We start from the raw sequence: 24,871 nt of genomic DNA on the forward strand, positions 1-24,871 counted from the left end.
CTGGAAAAGTTTGTTATCCAGTGGGTGCACCTATATTTTGCCCTATGGCAATGCTGTTACTGTGCTGTGCTTTTGTAATTCCTTTTGGAAGTACTAAAGCACGACAGAGTAACCACCCATATTGTGCCGTACATGCAGTGCACAGTTATTTTTAGCAGCTACTTTGCTGTAGCAGCACACTAGAACAGGGGAGTGCACCGCTACAGCAGTGTAGCTGCTGGTCATGTGTGGACACCCATGGATGCTATTATTGCCGTAGCACATCACTATGGCAATATAGAGTCACATGTAGATGCGCACAAAATGACTTAATGGAGTGGAGCAAATGCTTGCAAAGTAGTTTGTAGAGGTGGACATATGATGTCCAAAACATTTATTAAATATTCTCCTGTATTAATCCAGTCAAAAATCAGTCTTTTCACAGGTAAGAGAAGCAGTGGTTAAATTTGCTGAAGTAATTATATTTTGTTACACTTTCCTTTTTATTGTAGAGTGATTTAAAAAATGGGAAACAAACATATATTTCTATGACTCTTGTAGATTCAAGAGAACTGTAGGCCCAAAGCAAGAGGGCAATAATGTGAAGCTAAGAGGATCAAACATGTTGGGGTTTTAAAGAGGAACTTCTTTAATAATACCTAGCTCATAAGCATTCTGGGGCAGAAACTGTTTGCACTGTATTTTTATAAGATATTACTCTATAAATGGGGCTTCTAAGATTCACTGCAGCAGCAGCAACAATAATAATAACGATAATAATAGTTGTTATTAACTAATCAGGATGAGGGTGCTAGTCAAGAGAGAAAACAGAAAATAACAATACAGAAACATATATTTAAAAGAGTTAAAATTTCAAAGTGAAAAAATATTAGGTTTAAGTGCTAAAAAGTGAGATGATTTGATTTTGATTGGCTGTATGTTCTCTTTTCCTTGGCTTGATATAACTGTTATATCTGTTCATGCCCTAAGTTTCTGTCATCTTACAAGTGGGATATGATTTGGATTAGAGCTCAAAAAGAACTTTGCTGCCATTTGGGAAGGGACTTTCATCTTGACTTCTAGCCAGCATGTTTTATCAACTAATTGACTATTATTCATGCAAAATTCCCTTTCATTTCAATTGAGGGTAATTGTCCCTGAGTAAAGACTGTAGGATAGTATCAATAAGAAATTTTCTAACATAAGTTCATTTCAGATTATTTTCTCTGTTACCTGATTCAGACTGTATCCTTTTTTATTATTGAACATTATGGAATGTTCCTCAGTCTAATAACAAAATATTGATAGCTACTGGGTTAACCCTTTATTCGCCCATGACATTTCTTCTTGTTTTAGGTTTAGGTTGTGGTGTTTTGCTCTCATTGCAGATTGTGAAGTTGCAATTAAATGAAATCTCTGTCAAGTGTGATCAAACGTGCAAAGATAGAGCTGTCCAAAAACAAAAGGGATAAAATATTGACTTCTTCTTTTAATCCATTTTTGTTTCAGTCAAAGGAAAGATCGATTTTATCAGTGTACTAGGTGACTTTGTGGTGCTGTAAACATCATTCTTAAAGCCTAATATTCAGGAGTATTGTCACCCTGCAGCTGCCATTGACTTCAGTGAGACTTATGTGTCCAGCCTCTCTGAAAAACAGGCCATTGGTTACTAAATGAGGAATCATACAGAGTAGTTTCTAGTGAGGCTACAATTGGTTGATGGAGTTCCCTGAGAACTGTCAAACTACCCCCTTGTAGTTACAATTATTAAAGTTCTGACAGTTAGAATTGCTTCTGACTGGCTTTTTGTTGTTGCCCCTGTTGTTCTGTATTCTTGCAGATGGCAGTTGTCCACAGTTTATTTGCCAATTATGGATATTGAGGTAAATAGGATCCTCAGTTTATAAATATCTGAAATATTTTTGCTAAAAAATACATTACTGTCCCTTCCCAAGCTTTCCATTGATTATAATGAGAATTCCATTCATCAAAAGTGGCGAACATTGCTTTGGCTATCTTTATCTCTATATGCCAGGATTTTGTGAAGAGGGGTGTGGGAGCAGTGACTGAAGCTCCAGACATGCCTTCCCCACACTGCTCCCATTCCCCCCAGCAAAGATGATGGCAGACAGGTTTCCCTTCCCCACACCTGCTCCTGGGCTAGGGAACATCCAAGAGGACCAGGCAAGGAGGACCCACACACTGCCACTGTCCCAGGCTGAGCCTAGTCCTTACACAGCCTGACTGGAGCAGGGCAGGAGCTCCCCTCTCCCCCAGACAGGGGGGGGACAGTGACATCAGAAGGAGAGGGATGGGGAAATGGGAGGGTATAGAGTAGGGGAAGCGGGGAGGGGACATGCCTTTGACCACAGATGGGGGAGTGGAATTCTAACCTCCTTTGGGGACTTACAAAAGTCCCTCGCTGCTGCTCCTGCTGCATGGTCAGAAATGGGGTGCAGCTGCACCACTGCGTCCCTTCTAGATTTGCCCCAGCTATACATTTATATGAAATTATTAACTCTTGATAAGTCTTTACTAAGGTATTTGTGAGTAGTGAATTTTCATAATAAGCTAGAAAGCATATTCTTTATCCTGTCTCCTATCCTTAATTAGTTTATAGCTTTTAAAAAAAATGGTCCTTAATAAGCATGGATCTGATTACAAAAGCATTTGGTTTTGATACATTTTTGATACATTTTTGTTTTAGTACTGGCTGAGGCTTTATTGATTTTTCTTAGTGCCTGTAATGTGCAGTGGGTTTAGAAAACCTTGAATGAAGCACAATCCCTATCCTGCAATCTAAAGGCAGACAATTATATAGCTCATGGAGGCAGACAAAATGGAAGACACACACACGCATATGTGTGCATGCAAAATGGAAGAAATATATAATGTGCATGCACACACAAATATATACACACCTACATAAATAAATATATAAATACACACACATCTACAAAATGGAAGAATAATATAATGCACACACACCCTCCCCCCCACACATGCCAGGTGGGACGTATAAATGCAACAAGAACATTATATCCAGTATACTTTTCACATGACAGAGATATTTAGTACACTTCTTAATAGTATCTTAGCAGAGATGAGTCTTCTGCTGGGGTATACCGATGCAGAAACAAGAGAACACCATAAGGACACTTTTGAATGCGTTTAAGAAGGCCCATGTATAAGGGACATCATGATAGAAGTCATCAAGACATTTGTGTGAGCTGATAAATGGACAGACACTAAAGAAATGTAGTAGAGTACATAGAATAGGCTAAATTATACCATTCTTTCTAAACTAGATTTTCCTTTGATCTAGTTTCAAGGCTAGGCTATTTGTGTAAGAGGCCAACATTAGAAGCTTGTATTTTTTTTAAATAGCCTTGAAAATCCAGATAAAAATCTTCCAGTGAGTTTTGTTGCAGGACACATGTCTGAATCCCCCAAACTGCTTAGCTTATTTCAGTAAGAACATTCTGGAAAATATGTATTAGATTGCAGTGGAAACCAGCTGAACTGCAATACCCTGTACTTTAACTGCTTTCATAGTTGGAAAAAGGGCCTCTCTCCCAGTTTGCCCTCTGTTATCAACTTTTCTGTCTGAGAAGGGCTGATAGAAGTCTGTTAACATCTTCTTTAAATAAATTCAAGGGATTGCTCTAGCATGAATGTTTAGAGTTTGCCCCCTCCGCAATGGATGTACAATAAAACAGGAGATGCCCTCTAAAGCGTTTATTCATTGTGTACTCTGTATTTCAGACTGTTACTTTTAAATCTAGTCAGAGATCAGCCTTACCTCCTCAGAAGATTACCCTTTAAAAATTCTTTAAGACATATGTTTCTGTTAAGTTCCTATTACCCTAAGCTGTAACTATTTTGGCATGATTTATACTTGGACTTGTTCCCATACAAAAAGGAAATAGGGTTTGGACAAGATAAAGTTATTTTCCCAGCACTGAAAAGTACATGAAACTCCCTTCAGGCAGCTGAAGTACAGCCCTATTTCAGCTAAAGCCTCCACACACACCAGGTTTTTTGTGTTTGTTTTTTGTTTTTAAGTGCTGGTTTCTTCAATTTGCCATGAATAAGAAATGCATTTCTTCATTTCTAATGCAGAAGGCACTGAAAGAAAACAACAAGAAAAAAGAAATGGAGGAGAAGATCAAAAGAGCCAAGCTGGCAAAAGAGAAAGTTGAACGAGAGAAGCTAGAGCGGCAGCAGAAGAAGAAGCAGCTGATGGATATGAACAAAGGTGAGGCAGCGTTTTCAGTGGAACGATTTGTAAACAGAAAACCCCTCCCCCACAAAACAAAAAAACAATCCTTTAGAGGAGATTTCTCCAGATCAGTATGAGAATACTTAATTGCTGTGGGGAAAATGGAGAAACCAATTTTCTAGTGTCAGTTTTCTGTCCTGGTGTAGGCTACCTGATTCCCATTTTATTTTGCACATGTCATTCACTATATGTGATGTCTCTTCCAAAGCATTTTGTGGTGAATTATTCTCTGTTTTCATTTGACGTAGTTAATTGATTTTTTTTTTGTAAGGCTTTACTAACAAGAAAAAGTCTCGTGTTTTGTTGTTAATTTGTTCTGTAAACATCTCTATCATCAAGATAGCATGGCAATTAATGTCTTTCTTTTTTAGCTTTGAGGCTCCATATTATAAGTGGCTGTTCTCCAAACAGTCCTGTTATGAACTAAAAAATCAGGTTCAGCTATAAGCCTGAATACAGAGTGACATTTCAACATGATTAAAAAGCAGTGCTCATTGGCTAGAATATTCTGGATGAGGGTATTCTCTGAGAGAGCACAAGGAGGAGGGAAAGAGGAATCAGTTGGCCCCTGATACCTATGTTATGTATGTTGTGCAAAGTTCCAAAAGACTGAAAAATGCAAGCTTTACTCTCTATCCCTTTGGACTCCAGAAAGTAAAGGAAGATGACATTAATATGAATTAGATAGAACTAGAGATTTACTTTAGGCTGCAGTTGCTGTTCTCCTTCTGTGATTACTTCTGTGCTGTTGTAAGACTGAGCTAATCCTTCCAATCATAAAACATATAAAAATGCTCAGTGTGTGACTACAGCTTGTCTTTTCTATCCAGTGAACAAATCTGACAGTTTCACTCCTAGCAAAATAATAGCATTTTTTTTTCCGTTGACAGTCCTTATGTAAGATGCCAAGGTATGTTAGCTTCATACCAGAAAGATGTTACAACAAACTTCTAATTAAGGTGAATTGAGGTAGCACTAAGCTGGAGATCAATCAATTAGACAGTAAGCTCTAAAATAAAATCATTACATTTTAAATGAATGTATATAATATTTATAACAAAAGAGTATATGCAAAGGTGTATTACACTCCAGAAGTATCAAGCCAAACTTTTAAGTGCGACTCATGACTCTGTGATGCTCTATTTTTGGATGTCCAACTTGAAAAGTCTTCAGTCTGTTGTTTGTTTGTTTGTGTTTTTGAAAAGTTGTGTTATTCACCAGTGCAGATTCAACACTTGGGAAAATGGAGGACCATAGAGTTAGCAACGCAATGTTTGATTAAGCAGTCTCTTGTTTAATGTCACAAAACACTTATAGGCTATAGCAGATATGGAGGAAGGGGAAAGGTCTAGAAAACAAACGCTGAGCTTTTCCGAAAACAGCTAGTAATTTAAGGTGCCTCAACTTTTTGATCGCCATGTTTGAGATGTCTTAAAAAAAAATGACTTGTGTATCAATTGATGGGTAGTGAAGTCATAGTTCCAACAGTGTGTCCGAAATCACTAGTTTATAGCAAGCTGAGTCTGATGACCTTGCAGCAGGTCATTAGCCTGAGACAGATATTTAAGCAGAATTGGTAAATTGCATGTCAAAGAATCTCAGATATTCAATAACTAGTAATGACTAAAATTACTAAAAAAAAATGAAAAGCGTAAATGATTTATATTAGCCAGTTTCATCTTTTCATTATTCCCTCTTACTGGATGGTTGGATTTTGAGTTTGGTGTGGTGGGTGGTTGATTAGTGAGTTGGTTTTCCTTTGAAGAGTCAAAAAGTAAGTGAGAATGGAAGATTTGCTTCTTGTTAAAGTATTGGTATTAAAAATATAGAGAAAAACAAGGCAACTTTCTTTCTTAACATGAACAAATAGATTTTTAGCTAGTTTTCCAGAATCGGCTGTTGCAGTGACCTTGTCTATAAATATATGAAGTAATCTTATGAGAGTTTCAATTAAATGTTTTTGTCTGGTGATGAAAACTATATAACCATGAATAGGAAACTGAGTTTATTTTCATTTTTAGTAATGAGCAGGGTACAAGCCAGATTTTTTTCTCTTTTAAAAAAAATTGTGAAAGCTGAGCTAAGCTTTCTTTGTTTAAATGATATAACAGTGAAATCAGTATGCTGAAATACACCTCCTTTACTACAAGATCCATGAGAAGGTGTTTTATCACACGTTCTTTCCAAGACATTACCATAGCATTTCTTGTCTTGTTTTATGTGTCTGCTATGTCAAAAACTGTTCAAGATTTATGACACTATAAAATGAAATTTATTATGCTTTCTCCCATACTCCCACTATACTTCTAGATGTTCTGGATATTTATGGAATATGTGAAAAAGGAAAAAAAAACATAAATAGAAAAATAAGTGCAAGTGGAGTTTTGTTTTGTTTGTCCCTGTTGTTTTTTTGTTCCACATGGAAATATAGATTCTTAACTGATGCATGAATTCAATCTAAAGAAATACCCTTTGAAAATTAAATTTCTTCTAATGTTTGACTGTTTCTTGCTTTTTAAAATAGATCAATACTATATTACTTTCTTAGGTGCATACAGTAGCAGATATCATAGAATCACAGAAAATTAGGGGTGGGGGAGGTCTCAGGAGGTCATCTAGTCCACTTCGTGCTCAAAGCAGGACCATCCCCAGCTATATCATTCCAGCCAGGGCTTTGTCAAGCCAGGACTTAATAAACTCTCTCCAACTTGTCCACATCTTTTCTGTAGTGGGAGCCCAAAACTGGACACAGTACTCCAGATGTGGCCTTACCAGTGCAGAATAGAAGAGAATAATTACTTTCCTTGACCTGCTGGCAACACTTCTGCTAATGCAACCCAGTATGCTGTTAGCCTTCTTGGGAACAAGGGCATACTGCTGACTCCTGTCTAACTTACTGTCCACTGGAACCCCCAGGTCCTTTTCTGCAGAGCTGCTGCTTAGCTAGTTGGTCCCAGCCTGTATCTGTGCCTTGGGATTGTTCCATTCTATTAAACAAAACCGGCCCCAGGACTGACCCCTGGGGCACTCCGCTTGATACCCATTGCCAACTAGACATTGAGCCATTGATTATTGCCCTATGAGCCTGATGCTCCAGCCAGATTTCTATCCACCTTACGGTCTATTCATCCAACTCATACTTCCTCAGCTTGCTTGCAAAAATGCTGTGGGAGATGGTATCAAAAGCCTTGCTAAAGTCAAGGTATATTACGTCCACTGCTTTTCTCACATCCACAGAGCCAGTTATCTCATCATAGAAGGCAATCAGGTTGCTCAGGTGTGACTTGCCCTTGGTGAATCTATGCAGACTGTTCCTAATCACCTTTTTCTCCTCCAAGAAATGCTTAGAAATAGATTATTTGGGGATCTGCTCCATGATTTTTCCAGGGACTGAGGTGACGCTGACTGGTTTATAGTTCCCTGTACTATATCTCCATGTGTAAATTATGTTATAGTTATAGAAGCTATGATTACAACTCATTTCAGAATCAAAAGTTTGAGAACATGTTAAAATGTGATTTCAGTATAGCACCATTACTGTGGCCTAAAAAAGAACTTTCATTGCTTCAAACATTTCTCTTATGAGTGTAGTTAGTTAAGAAACATGATTAAAAAACATGTTTATAGTATTAGTATTTTCATCCTGTATTCATCACTTTAATGGAAAACAGTGGAATAGATGAAGTGTACAGAAAGCCTGATTTAGACCTGCTGATGTTATTGAAAGATTCTTGGGCTGTATCTATATTTCTCATTTGAGCTAGCCTTCCAGTCTCCTTCAAGACCATAAGTATGGACAATTTACACTAGAAATACCTAAACTGGCCCCCTGCAGCAATTGAGCCCAAACCAGGAAGGTCTGATGCATGTGAGGGCTGCAGCTCAAGCCTGCCTCATAGCTTTGTGCTTTGAATTCATGTACATGCTGAAGACCACAGGCACAGTAAGCAGTAATCCCAGTTTCCTATTTCTGACTTCCTATTCTTATGCATCATGCTTCCTGTTTCTACTGCCCTTAACAACAGCTAATTACAAAAGGAGAAATGAGTCGTTCACAGAATGCTCTCTAGGAGGGCTTCAATTAAGAGAAAGGAAATGCAATGTGGGCAGCTTTCGCATAGGACACAAGATAGGGGATATATCTGGAAGGGTATTTCACGTGGCCCAGGTTAGCTGAGGACGATCCTCAGGGACTCTGAGTGTCAGTGTAGACATACTCTGGAGACTTCAGTAAGGTTAAATTCTAAAACTGCCACATCTGCATTCAGTTTTTTTCTGCTGGGAGTAATGTCAGTCTTCTAGGTCAGTAAGGTAAGCCCTTTAAAAACTTTAAAAACTGAGATGCTTCAAGATTTTCAAGCAAATTTCACAAAATCTAGGGTGCCTGCATTGTAGCAAAGTCATTTCATGATGCTGCCCAATCTTCCCTTCCCAAATGGCAGCCAAGTTCTTTTTGAGCTCGAATCCAAATCATATCCCACTTGTAAGATGACAGAAACTTAGGGCATGAACAGATATAACAGTTATATCAAAGAATATTGATTCAAGCTTTAAGAAATCACCTGATAACCTTTTGTGATTCTGTATAGCAAGTATAGCAAAATTGCACCCATTTTAATCCTGCTTTTTCCAGGGTCTAAGCTATTGTGATGGAGCTCACTTTCACTGCTGAGCCTGTAATGATTTAAGTGTTACAGCTGATGCCCACTCTCAAGCAGCTCTCCTTCCTTTCTGAAACAGCTACAATGTGTGTTCACCTATATGTTTATCTTCTGCTTATCTCAACTTTTTCCATGCATGCTTAGGAGAACTAATGTAATCCATCTCTTAAGGCACCTGAATTTCCCATCTGTTCTCAGTGCATAGCCAGATGCAGCCACAGAGGCCAATACTGTTCTGCCAGTAGGTAATTTTATACACCTACAGAGCAGGTCAGCCCTGAGCAGGTAGTCAGCCAGAGGCAGCCAATAAGAAACACTAAGTATAGGGGTATATGCCTAATCCAGGGCTGCACATCCTGAGCATCTGCTATCTTATGATCCAGCTTGCACAAAGGGAAGTAAGAGAAGGCCCATGCTTGGGAGCTTGCTACAAGGAAGAAGAAGATCACTTTGTTTAATAGCATAACTAGAGTGTTTCCTCAGGAAGGTGGAGATTTGCATTCTAGGCCCACCTTGGCCAGAGAATCAAGTGGATGAATGGCATTTGGACCACAGCCTATAAGCATGGTAATGCCCTCCTCATTGAGTTTCATGTTCTTTTGGTTTCTCTCCTTCTGGCCCAAAGAATCTGCATATTTGGCTGCCAGGCTTTACACTCATGGGCAGTGTCCTCAGCCCTGCTTAGTTCATAACCTGATGGTTATGACACTTTTCTAAGAAATGGAAGATGGGAGTTCAGATCCTTTTTGGAAATGTACAAGAAATGTGGAAGCTATAATCAAACTCTGGCTGCTGCATTTTTAATTACACAGAGACCTAAAAGCCACATAGACTTCTTAGCCACAAAAGCCCCTTAGACTTCTTCGAATTCCAAAAGGGTCTGGTCCTGTGTTCCTGTTGACTTTCCTCTTCACATCTCAACAAACCCATATTTTGAAGCATATGTAATGAGTGGAACCTACTAAGAGTTATAATGGAAAATATACTGGTTTGGATTTTTTTTAGGTGTCCAACTAAAATTAGAAAAAAAAAACAGATTCTTCCTAACAGGAAGTCCTTTATAGTGATAAAACTTTGCCCCAAATAGAATGGCTACACTGCTTTAACTTCTCTGATAAAATGGGACAGATTTGTGTAGGAAAGTTCTTATACTGGAGACACTTACAATTTATATTTGGCCAACATATCTAGTCACATATATATTTACAGATAGTGCAAAAAGCACACTGAAGATATATTTCCTTTAGAAGTGAAAATTTCCTCGTAGTCTATGATCTTCCTTAGATGTGCAACTATTTTTTTAATGAAAAACATTCATTGGATATCCTGCTATACTTGTTGACAGTGATACATTATGTTTCCCCTAATTCTTCATGTTTTTTATTCTGTTGGGTTTTTTTTAATACTGTACAAACATAGTGTAACTTGGACAGAGTGATATAAACTCAACTTATTTTTGTGGCAGTCTTGAAAATTATTGGACATGGTATCTTTCAAAGCTTACGCACATGATTGTACACAAAACCTTTGAGCCACATTGCTTTGCCTTTTTATTTCTTCAGGTGGAAGAGAGAACTTCATTTTAAAAAAAATCAAAAGTCTAGTATAGTTTTGATCAATACATTTAAGATGATTTGTGTTGATCACAAACTCTAAATTCACAATATTAATTAAGCAACTAGTTTTCTACATTAAGTTTAGAGAAACTTGCTTTATTCTGTTCTCAACAACAGTTGACTAATTAGTAGGCTGCCATCTAATTATTTTTCTTTAAGTAATGTGTGTCAGCTGACAGCTTTGGAAAATTGCCATACTTTGTTGCAGCATACAGCATGCACAGCAGTAATATACATTATCTTATTCTCAGGACAATATGTCCTACTTATGACTATAAAGGATCTTTTCTGTACATAAAATGTAGCAAAGTTACACTGTGTTTTGATCTCTGTACTGGTTTGGTTTCATATGGATGACTGTCTACTTAGAAATGTTTTGAATTCACCAGATAAGTTATTGAACAAGTACTAGTGACTTCTGACCTGGCTCACATTTGCACTGTTGTCCTGAAAGTAGAAAAAAAACCCTTCTTTCAGTGCCATAGTATGTATACGTTTCTGATTGTAAACTACTGGGTACTGAAATAGCATTTCATACATTTTACCCCTGTTGCCAGAAATAATTGAATTCAAGAACACTCATATTCAGTGCCTTGATTTGCCAAATAATTTTTTTTCTTGATCTTCCTAGCACTTCAGGGTCATTTCTGCTTATGAAAATGGCTTGCAATTTTTTCTAAGTCAACATGACACAGAAGTCAAAGAGAGAGAGTGCATATGTCCTATCAAGCTGTCATTTTGACAAGGTGACTCTTTTCACCCAGGGGACATTTTAGTTCTGGTGTTTTGTTCCTTCTCTGTGTCTTAAAATATGAATACTTTCCTAAGACCTTTAAGTTTAGAGCAGACAAGTACCTATGTTTTTCCAGCTTCTTAATTCAGATCTAAGCTAATCTTACTGCCCACCTGTGTTTTATGGACTAAGCTGAGAAATTAGTGTTTTTTTCTATGTTCTGTAAAGAGCCAGACATTAGGGATACAATATTTTTCTTAACTATATTCATCAACATCGATATAAAACAAATGCCTAGTAAAATTAATGCTTTGTACATGGGTAGACCAAAAATATTAAAGGAGTTTCTTTTCCCCAGCCCAGCAGTCAAGTAAAGTTTTTATCAGACAGCCGTGGCACAATTTGCCCCTGCAATATTATGCCTACATTCACAAAAATAAAATATTTTAATGTAAGAACAAAGCAGGATGATTTAAACTGATAGTATGATCAACCAGTCCCACCCAGAATATGAGAGTAACTATTTCCCAAATAACTAGGTGTCTACATTATGAAGGATTTTCTTTATATGAGAAGATAATATTTTTTTTCCACAGGTTGAACAGTTCTTAGTTAATGAAGAAGAAACCAATATTAAGTGAGATTAAGGTCTTATGGACCTGCCCTTTATTTTTAGCTAAATCCCATTGGCAGTTTCAGTCTGGAAAACATCAGTTGAAGTCAATGGATTTTGATTTTATGCTTAACTGGGAATGCACTTGGGTCATAGCTGGACAAAAAAGATAATAGGTAATAAAGGCAGATGCAGATGTCTTCTCCTGAGTCAGTTCATGTGTAGACTGAAAGGTAAGAAGGGAAGAGTGCCTATTCCCTTAACTGTTGGGGCAAATATTAATATTGAACTTGTCCCTCAGAAATTGGACACCATCCAAGTTCCATATAATTAATACAGGATGCCGAAAATATTAGTGCCTGTATATAATTATGTATTTCAAGATGTATCATAATTGTATTAAAAAGAAACGAGGAAACAAAAAAAAGTTCTGTTAGCTCTAAAACAGCTAGAATTGACTGCATTTTTGGCAGGGGGAAGGGGGAGTGAGAGTTGGGACAGACTTTCACTGTTGCCATAAAATTCCATTTTGATTTGCAGCATATTTTACCAATGCTTATCCTTTTGGAAACTGACTATTTTTAGTCAAGGAATATATATATCTAGAACTAACTTAAGATCACAGCCTGAAACAGGGCATACTGAGGTCTGCCTTTTAATGTCAGAAAACTCTAATATTTCTCCCTTATGTATTTATAGAGTCCCCATCACTGTATCATCTGAATGCCTTGGTTAAGGATTTCTAATGTATTTGCAACACTCCTGTGAATTAGATTTTTTTCTTCCCTGTTTTACATATAGAAAGTTGAGACAGAAAGACTGAGTGACTTATCCAAGGTCACGGGGAACAAATCCATAGATTCATAGAACTAGAAGGAATGTTAGAGGTTGTATAATCCAAACTGCTACACCCTGCATCTGCAGGGTGCCCTATTCCTTAATCATTTTATAAGCATGCCGTTCTTGAAAAATTCCAAGTTACAATTCCATATTTTCCCTAGACACTTTTCCCATTGTCCTACTTTTTCAGTTTTCATCTAAATTTGCTTTGTTTTCATTTCAACCCATTGTTTCATTTCCTGCCTTGTTACAAGAAAGTTTCTCCATCATCTTTATGGTAGCCTTTGAAATATTTGAATATTACTGTCATGCTCCCCCTTAATCTCTTTTCTTCCAGCTACAATTAATTCCTTCAGTCTGTCCTTATACCTTGTATTCCACTGCCTTTAGCATTTTTGCTGGTCATGTGTGGACCCTCTCCAGTTTCATAGTAGCTAGGGTCAGCAGGGACCTGAACAGATCATCTAGCCTGACCCCCTGCCGCAGGCAGGAATAAATGCTGGGTTCACAAGACCCCAGACAGGTGATCATCCAACCTCCTCTTGAATTTGCCCAAGGCAGGGGCGAGGATCACTTCCCTGGGAAGTTGGTTCCAGATTTTGACCACCCTAACTGTAAAATATCTGATCTCTAATCTAAACCTATCCTCCATCAGCTTATTACCATTGTTCCTTGTCACCCGAGGTGGTGCTGGGGAGAAAAGGGCTCTTCATATTTGCTGATGAGTTTGTAGGCAGCCACCAGGTCCCCCCTCAGCCTCCTCTTGCTGAGGCTGAACAGGTTCAGGTCCCTCAGTCTCTCATCATAGGGCCTGTCCTGCTGCCCTCTTACCAAACAGGTGGCCCTCCTCTGAACTCTCTCCAGGTTAGTCACATCCTTTTTAAGTGCAACACCCAGTACTGGATTCAGTACTCCAATTGCGGGCTGACCAATGTCGCATGAAGGGGGAGTTTTACCTCTCTATACCAGCTTGAGATGCATCTTTGGGTGATTGACAAGGTATGGCTGGCCTTGCTGGCCGCGGTCTGGCATTGGCGGCTCATGTTCATCTTGGAGTCAATAAGGACTCCAAAATCCCGTTCTGCCTCTGTGCTTTCAAGAGGGGAACTCCCCAGCCTGTAGGTATGCTGTGGATTCCTTCTCCCAAGGTGCAGCACTCAACATTTATCTACGTTGAAACCCATCCTATTCTCATCTGCCCACTTTTGTAGTCAGTCTAAATCTAGTTGCAGCCTCTCTCTCCCTTCGAGTATGTCCACCTTGCCCCACATCCTGGTGTCATCAGCAAACTTGGACAACATGCTTTCAACCCCCTCATCCAAGTTGCTGATGAAGATGTTGAACAGTGCAGGCCTGAGGACTGAGCCCTGGGGGACCCCACTGCTCACATCTTGCCAAATTGAGTATGACCTGTCCCCCACTACTCTCTTGGTGTGCCCCATCAGCCAATTTTTTACCCATCCAACTGTGTAGGCATCAATGCCACAGTTGCCTAATTTAGTGATGAGAATGGGGTGAGAGACAGTGTCAAAGGCACTGTAGTTTCTCTACATTCATTTTAGAATGAGAGGTTGTGACTGTGCAGGGTCCTAGGGGTGGCCGTGAACTCCCCTATTGCCCTCTACTGTGCCAAGGTGATATTAAAAGCACTCTCACAATCTTGCCCGCCATGTCTTTGATGTTAATAACATTTAAGGGAGGCTGCCCTTAGTCCTGTCTGACACAGTGCTCTGATGTGTCTCAGTCTTAGTGCTACCTTAGGTAACTCAGTGCACCCCGGCCTTATGGGCTATGCAAGGCTCCAACCGTCCCTGTACCACACCCCAAGCCTCACAGATGTACCGGATATTGTTTGGTCGATTTCCCTCTCCATGCCCCTCTGACGCGCTCTGGCTTGTCCCACAGCCTGTGCCCTTCTTGTGCACTCTGGCTTGTCCCCCTTTTGGGGCCTCTCGCAACTGCCTGCACTGGGGCTGGGGTCAGTGCACCCCAAAATGCTGCACCTTCTCTAGCGCCAAAGTCCCCACGCTTCCATGGAGGCCCATGAGGCCTCCTCCAACCCCTAATAGCCTCACCCGGTCCTCCAGGATAACAACAAACAATAACACAAACCCCCGGGCTATAACATAAAAAGCTAAATCATCCGGTCAGAACAACATTCAATCCCTACCGGGAAATACTCCAACCCATGGCAGCAACCAGGGGATGCTCATGCAGTTGGGCTTCTCCCCTCTCTCTGCGCTGGCCAAGCCTCCCCCCCCCCCCCCCCCCCCCCCCCCCCCCACCGCTTCCTTGGCCACCAGAGGGGAACTGCCCTCCTGGCCTCCTGCCTGGGCTTATATAGGCCAGGCCCTGCCCCTTCCTGTCAGCTGACTCATGAGGTGTGGGCCCTTAACTCCTCCTGGTTTCCCCTAGCAACCAGCACCTGAGCCACTACTCTGGCTTTCCAAGTAGCAGGCACCTTAGTGCCCTGCTACAGAGGTGCTGACAGATGTGGATGGGGAAAAAAAAGCAGTGCTTTACTGGAAGAGGAATTGAATCAGTTTGACCTGGCTCCTCAGCATCTGTATACCTCACACACTTTTGTGACGCTTTTGGCGCTTCTGTGCAATAGCTGATTCATTCAGCTATTAAAGTGCCAAAAAACCCCACTGAAGCACATGAGCTATACAGATACTGGGCAACTGGGTCAAACTGACATGATTCCTCTTCCAGGCATCTCTGCACTTGATGTGCTGAGCTTAAAGGGAAGCACTGTTTTGTTTTGATTTTTTTTTCCCCACATCTGTAAGCACCCAAGGTGCCCACAGCTAGACACAATGCTACAGCTGAAGCACAGTAAGCCCCAAGTGGTTCTACCACCTTCCATGTCTTGCATAAAATGTTTCTGTCAACTCCAAACTGCATTTGCTTTTTGGTGATGGTTTTATGTTGTGGGCTCATTTTGAGTTTCTTCTCTACCAAAATGCCTGGATCCCTTTCAGCAGTGCTACCGTTTAGCCAGTTATCCCTCATTCTGTATGTGTGTGTTTGGTTTGAATTTCTTATTTGTAACAGTGTACATCTGCCCCTGTTTAATTCCCTTGTTTTGTCAATAACCCTGTTCACCAATATATCCAGATTCCTTTGAATTTTAATCTTTGTCACCAAATTGATAGCAACACTTCTTGTGTTTTGTATTGTCTGTAGATATCCATATATTCTATTCTTGCAACCAATTAATTAATAAAAATAGATTGCAGCAGTCTTGGAACAATTAATTCAATACTAATTCAAACCTCCTGCTAGTCCAGCATTGATCTCCAAGTATTTAATCTTTGTTTGCAATTATTCAACTAATTATATATGCACCTAATAGTATAATTCCTTCTAGTGCACATTTTCCTGTCTTATTTGTGAGAACAATGTGTGCAACTGTGTAAAGCCTTACTCAAATCTGGGTACTTTTGTCCATTGCGTTCCACTTAGCCGCAATACCAATTACCCTGTCAAAGGAGAAAATCAAATGATTTGGCATTATTTGTTCTTTACGCATTCATGTTAGATGTTAGTGATTATTGACTCCTTTGCGTTGCAGACGTTTATGGAATGTGTATATTTTGTTCTAGTAGCTTTCTTGACATAAGCACAATGCTGCCTGGGATGGCGTTGATCATGCTGTGAGTCAATCCTCAATGGGACTTGGCACAGAAGTTCAAAAAAGTCGGTTGGGAAATTGCAGACTGAACCAGCATCTTCCAAATACCAGGGCAAATCCCTCAACACTAGGGCTAAGTACAGATGTTCAAAAAGCCCCTGGCAGAAGTGCTTTATCATGCTTCACTTGAAGTGCTACGAGTTAGGGTGTGAGTGAACTGAAAGGCCGTCATTGTTTGGTTGGGGGGGGCTCGTAGCCTGCCCACACTGGCCACTGTGGGTGCTACCGCATGCATCCCAGCAGGCTGGCAGAGTATTCCCTCTCCCCAGCCCTCCCACCCCCCACCCCTGCCAGCTGGTGACTGTCAACAGCAGCTCGGGGGATAGGGGAGAGATCCCAGAGCCCTTCCCCCACAGCTGAACAACAGCATGCCACTGACTGTCTGGGGTGTTGCAGGGTGAGAGACCCCAGGCTCCTGCTCCTGCACTCCAGCTGGTTGAGCTGTGCTACACCATAGGGCCAGAGTGGTTGCAGGGACAGAAACCCTCCCTTCTCCCCCACCCACAGGCTGACAGCTGAGGCCAGCTCAGGAAGAACACAGGAGTTTTGCCCGAGGCTAGAGCACGGCACTGTGCAATGCCACCTGAGATGGCTGTGATCATGTTGTAAGTCAACCCTCAATGGGATCTGGCACAGAAGTTCGATAAAGCACTGTAACAAAAAGTGTTTAGTCTAAAGCTCATCCATCAATGGCAACCTGCCATTTTTAAAGCACTCTGAGAGCCCTGAGCATCTGTTCAGTTATGGCTTTAGAACGCTTTATGCCTGCTTAAAGCAAAATAAGTGTAATGTCTGTACTTAACCTAAAATATCCTCTCTCTCTCTTCTTCTCCCCACCTTTTCGGAGATCAGTATTTTGCAGAATGGGAGCACTGATTTTAGTTATTCTCCTGCAGAGTTCCTAATTTCCTGATATACATCCAAGCACACAGTGCCACAGTTGCTCTTGTTTCTTTATGACTTTCCGTTTCTTTAATTTTACATCTGTAACCTCCTCATAGCATAGTGTATTATATTCATATGCATATAGGAGTAAGAGAAAAAAGGCACTTAAGGCATGAGTTTCTTAGGAATTGAAAAGCCTACAACATCAGATTATATCTGATTACCATGGCAATTAAAATCACCTTTTTACTACTAATATGAGAAAATAAGGATAGAATGAGCTGCTACAGTCTCAATTAATTGTGTTGAAGGCATATTAACATTGGAGTTTTTTGGTGGCAGTTGATAGCTATCTGGGTTGCTTAAGTATTCCTATGCCTTAAATAAATGAATATCCCAATAGTGGATCATAATAAATGTATTGTAAATATATAGCTGCTCTATGATAATGTTCAAGCCAGATCCAGTGAAAGATAGCCCTGCTGTATTTCCCTGAACTGCTTCACTGTCATTGACAGTTGAAAGATCCAGTGTAGGAAAGTCACAGCTTCTACTAATATCTAATGTCACTATGCTGTTCTGTGTCTTTTTAACAAAAGCATGTGGGGTGAAACAAATACTAAAATCCGTGTGAGCAGCATATCATTTTGGGACCCCATACAGCTGCATCAACATTAATAGTAAGCTTCTTTTCATCTTTACAAACAATGTTGGTTAGTGGTTTGAATAGGATTCTTGGAGCATTGTAATCCTAGTTTGTTCCTTACTGTATTAAATGATTATTTGATATCACTGGATAAATGAAGATTGGGAGTTTGTTACACCTCACTTTGCTTGGCCAGCTATGTATATTACCTAACATCTCAGTGTGACAGTCTGTTTTGACTCGCCATACACATCAGGAAATGTAGCCCTACTGGAAAGGAAAAAAAAACTACGTTAAATTTATGTTCCTGTGACAGTAATCATGATTTATTAAAACTCAGAATCAGACTTGATGTTAATGTTCAAAGCCTTTCCTAAAACTTTAACATTACTAATGGTTTTCATTTACACAGGAGCTTAAAGGGGGCTTTAAATATTGTAGGGGAGAAGAGGGGAACAAAGTATAATGTGTGGAATGAAAATGTTATAAGATTATTGAGAGGTAAGTACAGGCTAGGGATGTGAAGCATCTGGAAATGGGTCAAAGGGTAAGAAGCACAAGTATTGCAGTAAAAGGTAACAACGTGGACCCCCAGTGAAAATCACCTTTTGATAAAAAAGCAGCAAAGTTTGAAAGAAATGTGAATATATAGAATGAAAATGGAGTGGACAATAAATTGGATAAATTAAAAATAAATTTTAGAAGGTTCTAACTGAATCTCTTTAAGTTTGGAGTGGCAAAACCATGTATTTTCTTACATTAAAAGGTCTTTCTTTGTAGTCAAGCCTTCAGAAATCACAGAAGTATAATGGTTGCAATTATTTTCCACAACACAAACAGTTATTAAATGCCTTTGTTTACTGATGCAAGGGCTCATCTGATTTCTGTCTATTACTCATTTAATTTTAGTATCTCACCAGGGTATTGCACATAATACTCCCTTTTAAATTGTGTGTTAAATGATAAGTTTATTATAGGATATAATGGTATGGTATCATGAAAGGAAACTGAAGAGTTATCCTAGGGGTAATAAGAAAAATCTTGCAGTTGGGAGCTTTTGTTCCATAAAGAAAATAAAATGTTAAGAAAGAAGTATGCACTGCTTGTGAAAGAAAAAGGGTTAAACAGTTGTGAACTGAGCGATCCAATTTCCAAAATAATAGTATATATAAGTTTCCTGCCCTGTCATTTCACTTTGATAAATTCTTTTTATCCAAATTGTTGTATAGTGTCAATCTTGAATAGGGCAACTGAGCTCCACCCCAGAGATGGCCATATTTCATTGTAATTATTGGATAAAACATCCTATACTTGATTATATAAATTCTTGTGTAAGTGTCATATAAGTGTATGTACAATTGTATAAGTGTTTATATAAATAGTAATGGTAAAAATAATTTCTGAATTTATAATATATTAAATCAGTGAACAGTTTCTTTAACTGAATATTTTTAGCCAGAAATCAAACAAGATGGAGAAGTGTACATAAAAGGATTTATAAAATGGAATTTTATGTCTCAAATGGGAGGGGCCTAGGATACTTTTTAAACTCTGAATGACTCGAGGATTGTGGGTTTTGTAGCAGTTACATGTAGCTTCTCGCACATCTGGGAGACTTTCTTCCCAGATGGTCTCTCCCAAAGTATCCAGATAGAAGAATTGATCATAATAAAGTCTTTTGTCTGCTGTATGTATGTATTCAACATATCAGAAGAAAAATACTGTTGAAGTGCTTGAAAATTAGCTTAATTAGAAATAATTTGAATGAAATCATGTTCATTCACCATCAGCATATACCATAATAAACCTTTATTTTAATAATAATTCCATTAATGTTCAAAAATACTTAGCTTTCTAATGTTCTTTTAGATATTGGCATAATATTGCACCCCTGTGCATTGAGCCTTATTATTACAAGCTTTTCCACCCTCAAGGCAATTTAAAAGCACACTAATATGATGAGGCAGACCTTATGCACTTATCATAAGGAAAAATTCTATAATATTACATAGCTCTATTAGAAATCTGTCTGCTGCTTATTTCTCTCAAGTTCAGGTATTTAATTACATGAACCAAACCTTTTTATCATTGGTATCAGTGGAGCTTTGTTAACATTACATTCTAGTAATCAGTCAGCTTGAAATTGCAGGTCATTGGTAAGCTGTTAGGAAAAAATGTGATTTTTAACAACGTAACCCAAAACACAGCTTTAGTATTAGTTTATAGAAAGATTGTTTTACATCTCATCTTTTTAACCTGAAGTTTTAAGTGCTGTGGTTTTTTGTATCCATGGTAGATAAATGTGAATTTTGTTTGAAGCAGAAAGCTGAAGTGTGTTTAAAAGAAATGACATGATGGGTTAGAAACACAGTGCATTGGATCATCTAAGCATTGTTAGTTTGCAAGTCAAAGGACCCAAATTTAAATACTACAGAAGCCATAATTAGCATGTTCCATTCAGTATATAATTTAACCATTTTAACTTGGAAAGCCGTGACATTAACAATTCTTCAGAGTGCCAATGTAAGATAGGACTAAAAGTTAAAATAAAATATCTCTGTACACAAGGAATACCACCATATTCAGATGACTTCATCAAAATTCTTTTTTTGCAGAAGTATCAAATGAGTAACTACCACTGTAGCAATGAATTTTGTTATATTCTCAGTCAAGTATATTTCCATTTAAGATCAGTGATTATAACTTAACAGTTTCATTACTATCAACTAACTGCATTCAACCAAATCAAGGGCTTTTAATTAACCAATCTGAGAAACATATGAAATGTGTACATTCCTAAGCTACTTTTGAATTGGTATGTAAAATGTAAATCTGTTCGGCAGCAGGTTACTATTGCAGCATCCATTTGTTAGTGGTCTGTCATAATTTCATGCTATACAGTCTAACCTCTTTTGGTTATGGCAATATCCCCTCATTTTATTTACATTAATTAACTCAAGATGCTTACCTCTGTCATCAATATATTCCTTCTTGCAAAAACTAATTGGTCACAAAAATTAGGTTTCGTAGCAAATGAGGAAGTAATCTTTTTCACAAAACTATACATTCTAGTAACAGTAAAGTCCAGTAACATTTGTTTTCAGAAAGGGAAAAATAGATATATTTTGAAATCGGATTTGACTCCATTTAGTTTTTAAAAAAATCAAAACATTTCATTTCAGAATGTCAAAAGTTTTAAGTGGCAGTGACATCAGCAGTGAGGGCAGGTAAGCCACAGGTTTTATCAGTTGTCCTATTTTATTTTTGTAGGACAAAGCAACCTGTGATTCTCCCTTAGCTTTGACTTAAATTCAGGAATTGTTTTTGGTTACCCTGCAATCCATTCTTGGCAGACTGTTTTTCCAGAATTTTCACCCTGTTCTGCACTGCACCTACAACACAATAAACTGATTATTTCAAACATATATGACCTTTTAAAGAAAACAAGAATTTTTTTTTCAACTATTAATTGCAAGAGTTATGAAAGTCATTTTAGTTGGAAAGTAAATAGTAAGGGAATTTTATTAAAACTTCTACACAGGTTTACCCCCACACCAATTATCTCACTGGGGCCCTAATAGTAGATTCAGATTCTTTCAAGCTAATGAAATGTCATTTAAAGCCAGTCTTCGGTCCCTCAGTAAATAATGTATTATCTATATATAAGTCCCTTTTTTTAAGAGTAGGCAGTGGTCATGTACAAGCACCTATTTCTAGCAGTGGAAAAGTTCACTGATAGTAATGATCCAGGAGAAAGCATAGTACAAGCATTCAGCCTGCAACCTTGTTCTCTCTCCCCTGTTCCTTGAGCTTTCCCAGGACTGTGGGGATCCTAGTCTGGGGAAAGCATGCCTTGGTCTTCCTGGGCCAGATTGAGAATGTGGAGCTCACAGACTGGATCCAGACCCATCTGCTCCAGTCCCTCCTGTTCACAGGGACTCTGGTGTGAAAAGCAGGCAGGAGACCTGTGACAATGCCCCCTTGATTTACCTCCATGTCCAGAAGTGGTGGGGGGAGCAGCATAGTAAAGCCTCCTGCCTGCTTTTTACACTGGGGACTTCAGTGTGTGAGGAGCTGACATTGGATCAGCTAAAGCTGCTTCTCCCACTCCCCTCTTGCTTTATGGAAGGGTTGGGAGCAGGGCCCCCCAGACCTTCTCAGCTAGAGACAGACATTATACATAAACTGGCTTAATTGATCAGAAGCTGGTTTAAACCCATAACAGAACAGACATTCAGTGCACATAAACCTGGTTGAAAATAGCTGAAACTGGTTTGAGATAAATCTGGTTGAATGTAGGATCAGACTTAACTCATTTGGGTCAAACCCGTTTCTGAAACTTCTGTTCCAGACCACTTCCTGGTTTAAGTTAAATCAGTTCCCCAGCATCCCAGATGCTTTGCAGTTCTGGGCAGGGTGATGTTGTCTGCTCCAGAGAGCTAGGCTGCCTGAGCAGGGGCAGGGCGTGGCCAGAGGCATGGTCTCCTGAGGCAAAGGGAAGTTAGAATTGCATTTTTTAAATTCATTTCCTAGAAACATTCTTTGTTCCTTTAACAATTGTGTAATTAATTCTTTATAATAATTCAAAATTTTGCATAGTGTTAATATTACATGGGTGTGCGAAGCGGGCCATATTCAATTGAGATTCGGCCTGATTCAGAGGACAGTGATTTGATTCGTTGATTAGGATCACTGTCCTGAATCAATTTTGCCAAAAAATCTGAAGATTCGATGCTGATTCAGAGAATCAGTGATATGGCCATAGACACAGCTTTAAATGTTTTTTTCTACATACCTCGAGTTACCAGGTACAGCTGGTGGAGCATCCCACAGGACCATGATGCGACCCCCACGTGCTCAGCGGTGGACTCCGCCACACTCTCCCAGTTCGGTGATTAGCCATGCGGGGATCCCGGGTGCCCCTCCAGACCCAGGTGGCACCAGTCACTGAGCCAGGGGGCAGGGAGAGGGTCCCTCATGTGCTCCACGGCAGACCTGGAAGTGGACCGAAAGTGCTTCTGCTCCACTTCTGGGTCTACTGCCAAGCATGCTGGGGACCCTCCCCCACACTCCCATGGGACGCTTCATCCGCCCCACCATCTCAGTGCTCATGAGCTGCCTGGTACCTTGAGGTATGCAGAAAAAACATTTAAATCTGTGCCGATGTATCAATCATCAAATCTTTCCAAATCTCTCCAAATTGATTCGGAGGGTTCCGATTCAATTCGGAGAGATTAAAGGGTCTCCTGATTCGATTTGGATTCGGAGATTCAGCCACCGAATTGGGCCGAATCTCCGCTGAATCAAACTAGTGACCAAAACTTCACACAGCCCTAGTTAATTAACACAGTAGTTGCGGCTATGAGAAAAGGGTAACCACAGTTTTGCTCCCACTGTGAAGGTAAGCTGCTATTTTACAAAGACACCGGGGGCAACTTTAGCATAAACTAAAAATTCTTGAAACTGCCTTTCCTAAAATCTTAAACACAAAGGATAAATCATTGTCAAACAGCTTCTATTTGGAGCTGCTCTGGGATTAGAAAATTGTGGTTCATTGGTACAGAGCAGGGGTGTCAAATTGCCTTGGTCTTCCTGGGCCAGATTGAGAATGTGGGGAGCTCACAGACTGGATCCAGACCCATCTGCAGCAGCTGATCAAACAGCAACAGAGAGCCATGTGGGTTAACGCAGCTTTTGTATGTCCCACTGCCAGCAACATGCATCTTGCCCCCAAATTTCAAGCCTCTTCAGGAGTCACATGTGCTACATTATTTACACCTCTGATACAGAGGAAAAGCCTCTTTGTAACTGAAATTTAACCTTTATTAAAGTAACTTAACCAATATCTAAATGTATATTTCTCTGTGTACAATACCTATTGTAGTACCTTCTCTTCTGTCACTTAAAATTGCATAGCCCTTTCCTTCCCAGGTAGAGGCAATGTGGTCCTTTTCTGTTACTAAGTAGTCTACATTAATGCTTATTTTTCTGAGCTTCACGAAAAATACCCTTGCAAGGGGCATAAGTCCATTCAGAATGAGGCCCCAGGGATAATGCAGATACATTTCAATTAAATACATTCCTGCTATAGTAGACCTTGATCAGTGTGACATTTTCTGAAAATGAAAAAGTGTACGTGACTCTAGAAATGTTTTCAATAGCTTGCCAATAGAACAAAGCATATCTTTCTTATTCGATTAACTTTGCATAAGCCTGAGATCAGGTTATCATAAACAATGAGCTTAATTGGTATGTAAGCAAGGGTATACCCTGTTTTGCAAACTGATGTGAGCTATAGGTTCACTTATCATTCAGACAGTTCTAACTTTCTCTCATTTAATTAAAAGGTGAATAACATAAAATTTTATTCTGGCAGAAAGTGCTGGGAAAAATGGTTCTCAAGGATATTTACTCTGCATACAAAATGAATTTAGCAAGCACAAATTACAAATATGGCCTACAAAGAGTGCAAAAATGCACTACAAAGAGAGTAAAATGTCTGATAAAATACTGAAAATGGACCATTGTAAAATAGTAGGTTGCATCCATTTTTTTTCTGGATGCAACCTACTCATATTAATTATACATTTACTGTTTCTCTTTTACTATTAGCCATTAGCCATTTTTGGAAGTGAGTGCCATAGGTGTGTGTATCCAAAGACGGTGGTTATGCAGAAGTAAAATGTTAGAATTGTTTTGACCCCTCTACTATTGAAATGCAACTGATGTTTGAATGTAAATATTTAACAGGCCGCAGCAATTTAGGACAAGACTAGATGCAAAGGGAGAAAAGAATAGCACTTTGGAAATAAATTGCAAGTGAACCTTGCCAAAATGTAGTTATCCAAATTATCCAATTTCATCAGGATCTGTAAGTAAATTCCTAGTTCTTGGAAAAAAAGCTTTGCCAAGCTCCTGG

General features: G+C 39.3%; 1 protein-coding gene across 4 annotated transcripts in view; it reads left to right on the forward strand.

The window, feature by feature from the left end:
- Window positions 1-24,871, forward strand: part of DIAPH2 (diaphanous related formin 2) — a 768,551-nt gene that overhangs the window by 574,456 nt on the left and 169,224 nt on the right. For all 4 annotated transcript variants that reach the window (XM_090061442.1, XM_090061443.1, XM_090061444.1 and 1 more), the window contains one exon: window positions 4,102-4,237. In XM_090061442.1, the coding sequence (XP_089917568.1) occupies window positions 4,102-4,237 (136 nt within the window). The remainder of the gene's footprint in view (window positions 1-4,101; window positions 4,238-24,871) is intronic.

The sequence above is a fragment of the Crocodylus siamensis genome, chromosome 8, assembly GCF_052110815.1.
Source record: "Crocodylus siamensis isolate JL-2025a chromosome 8, ASM5211081v1, whole genome shotgun sequence".
In the NCBI taxonomy this organism is placed as follows: Eukaryota; Metazoa; Chordata; order Crocodylia; family Crocodylidae; genus Crocodylus; species Crocodylus siamensis.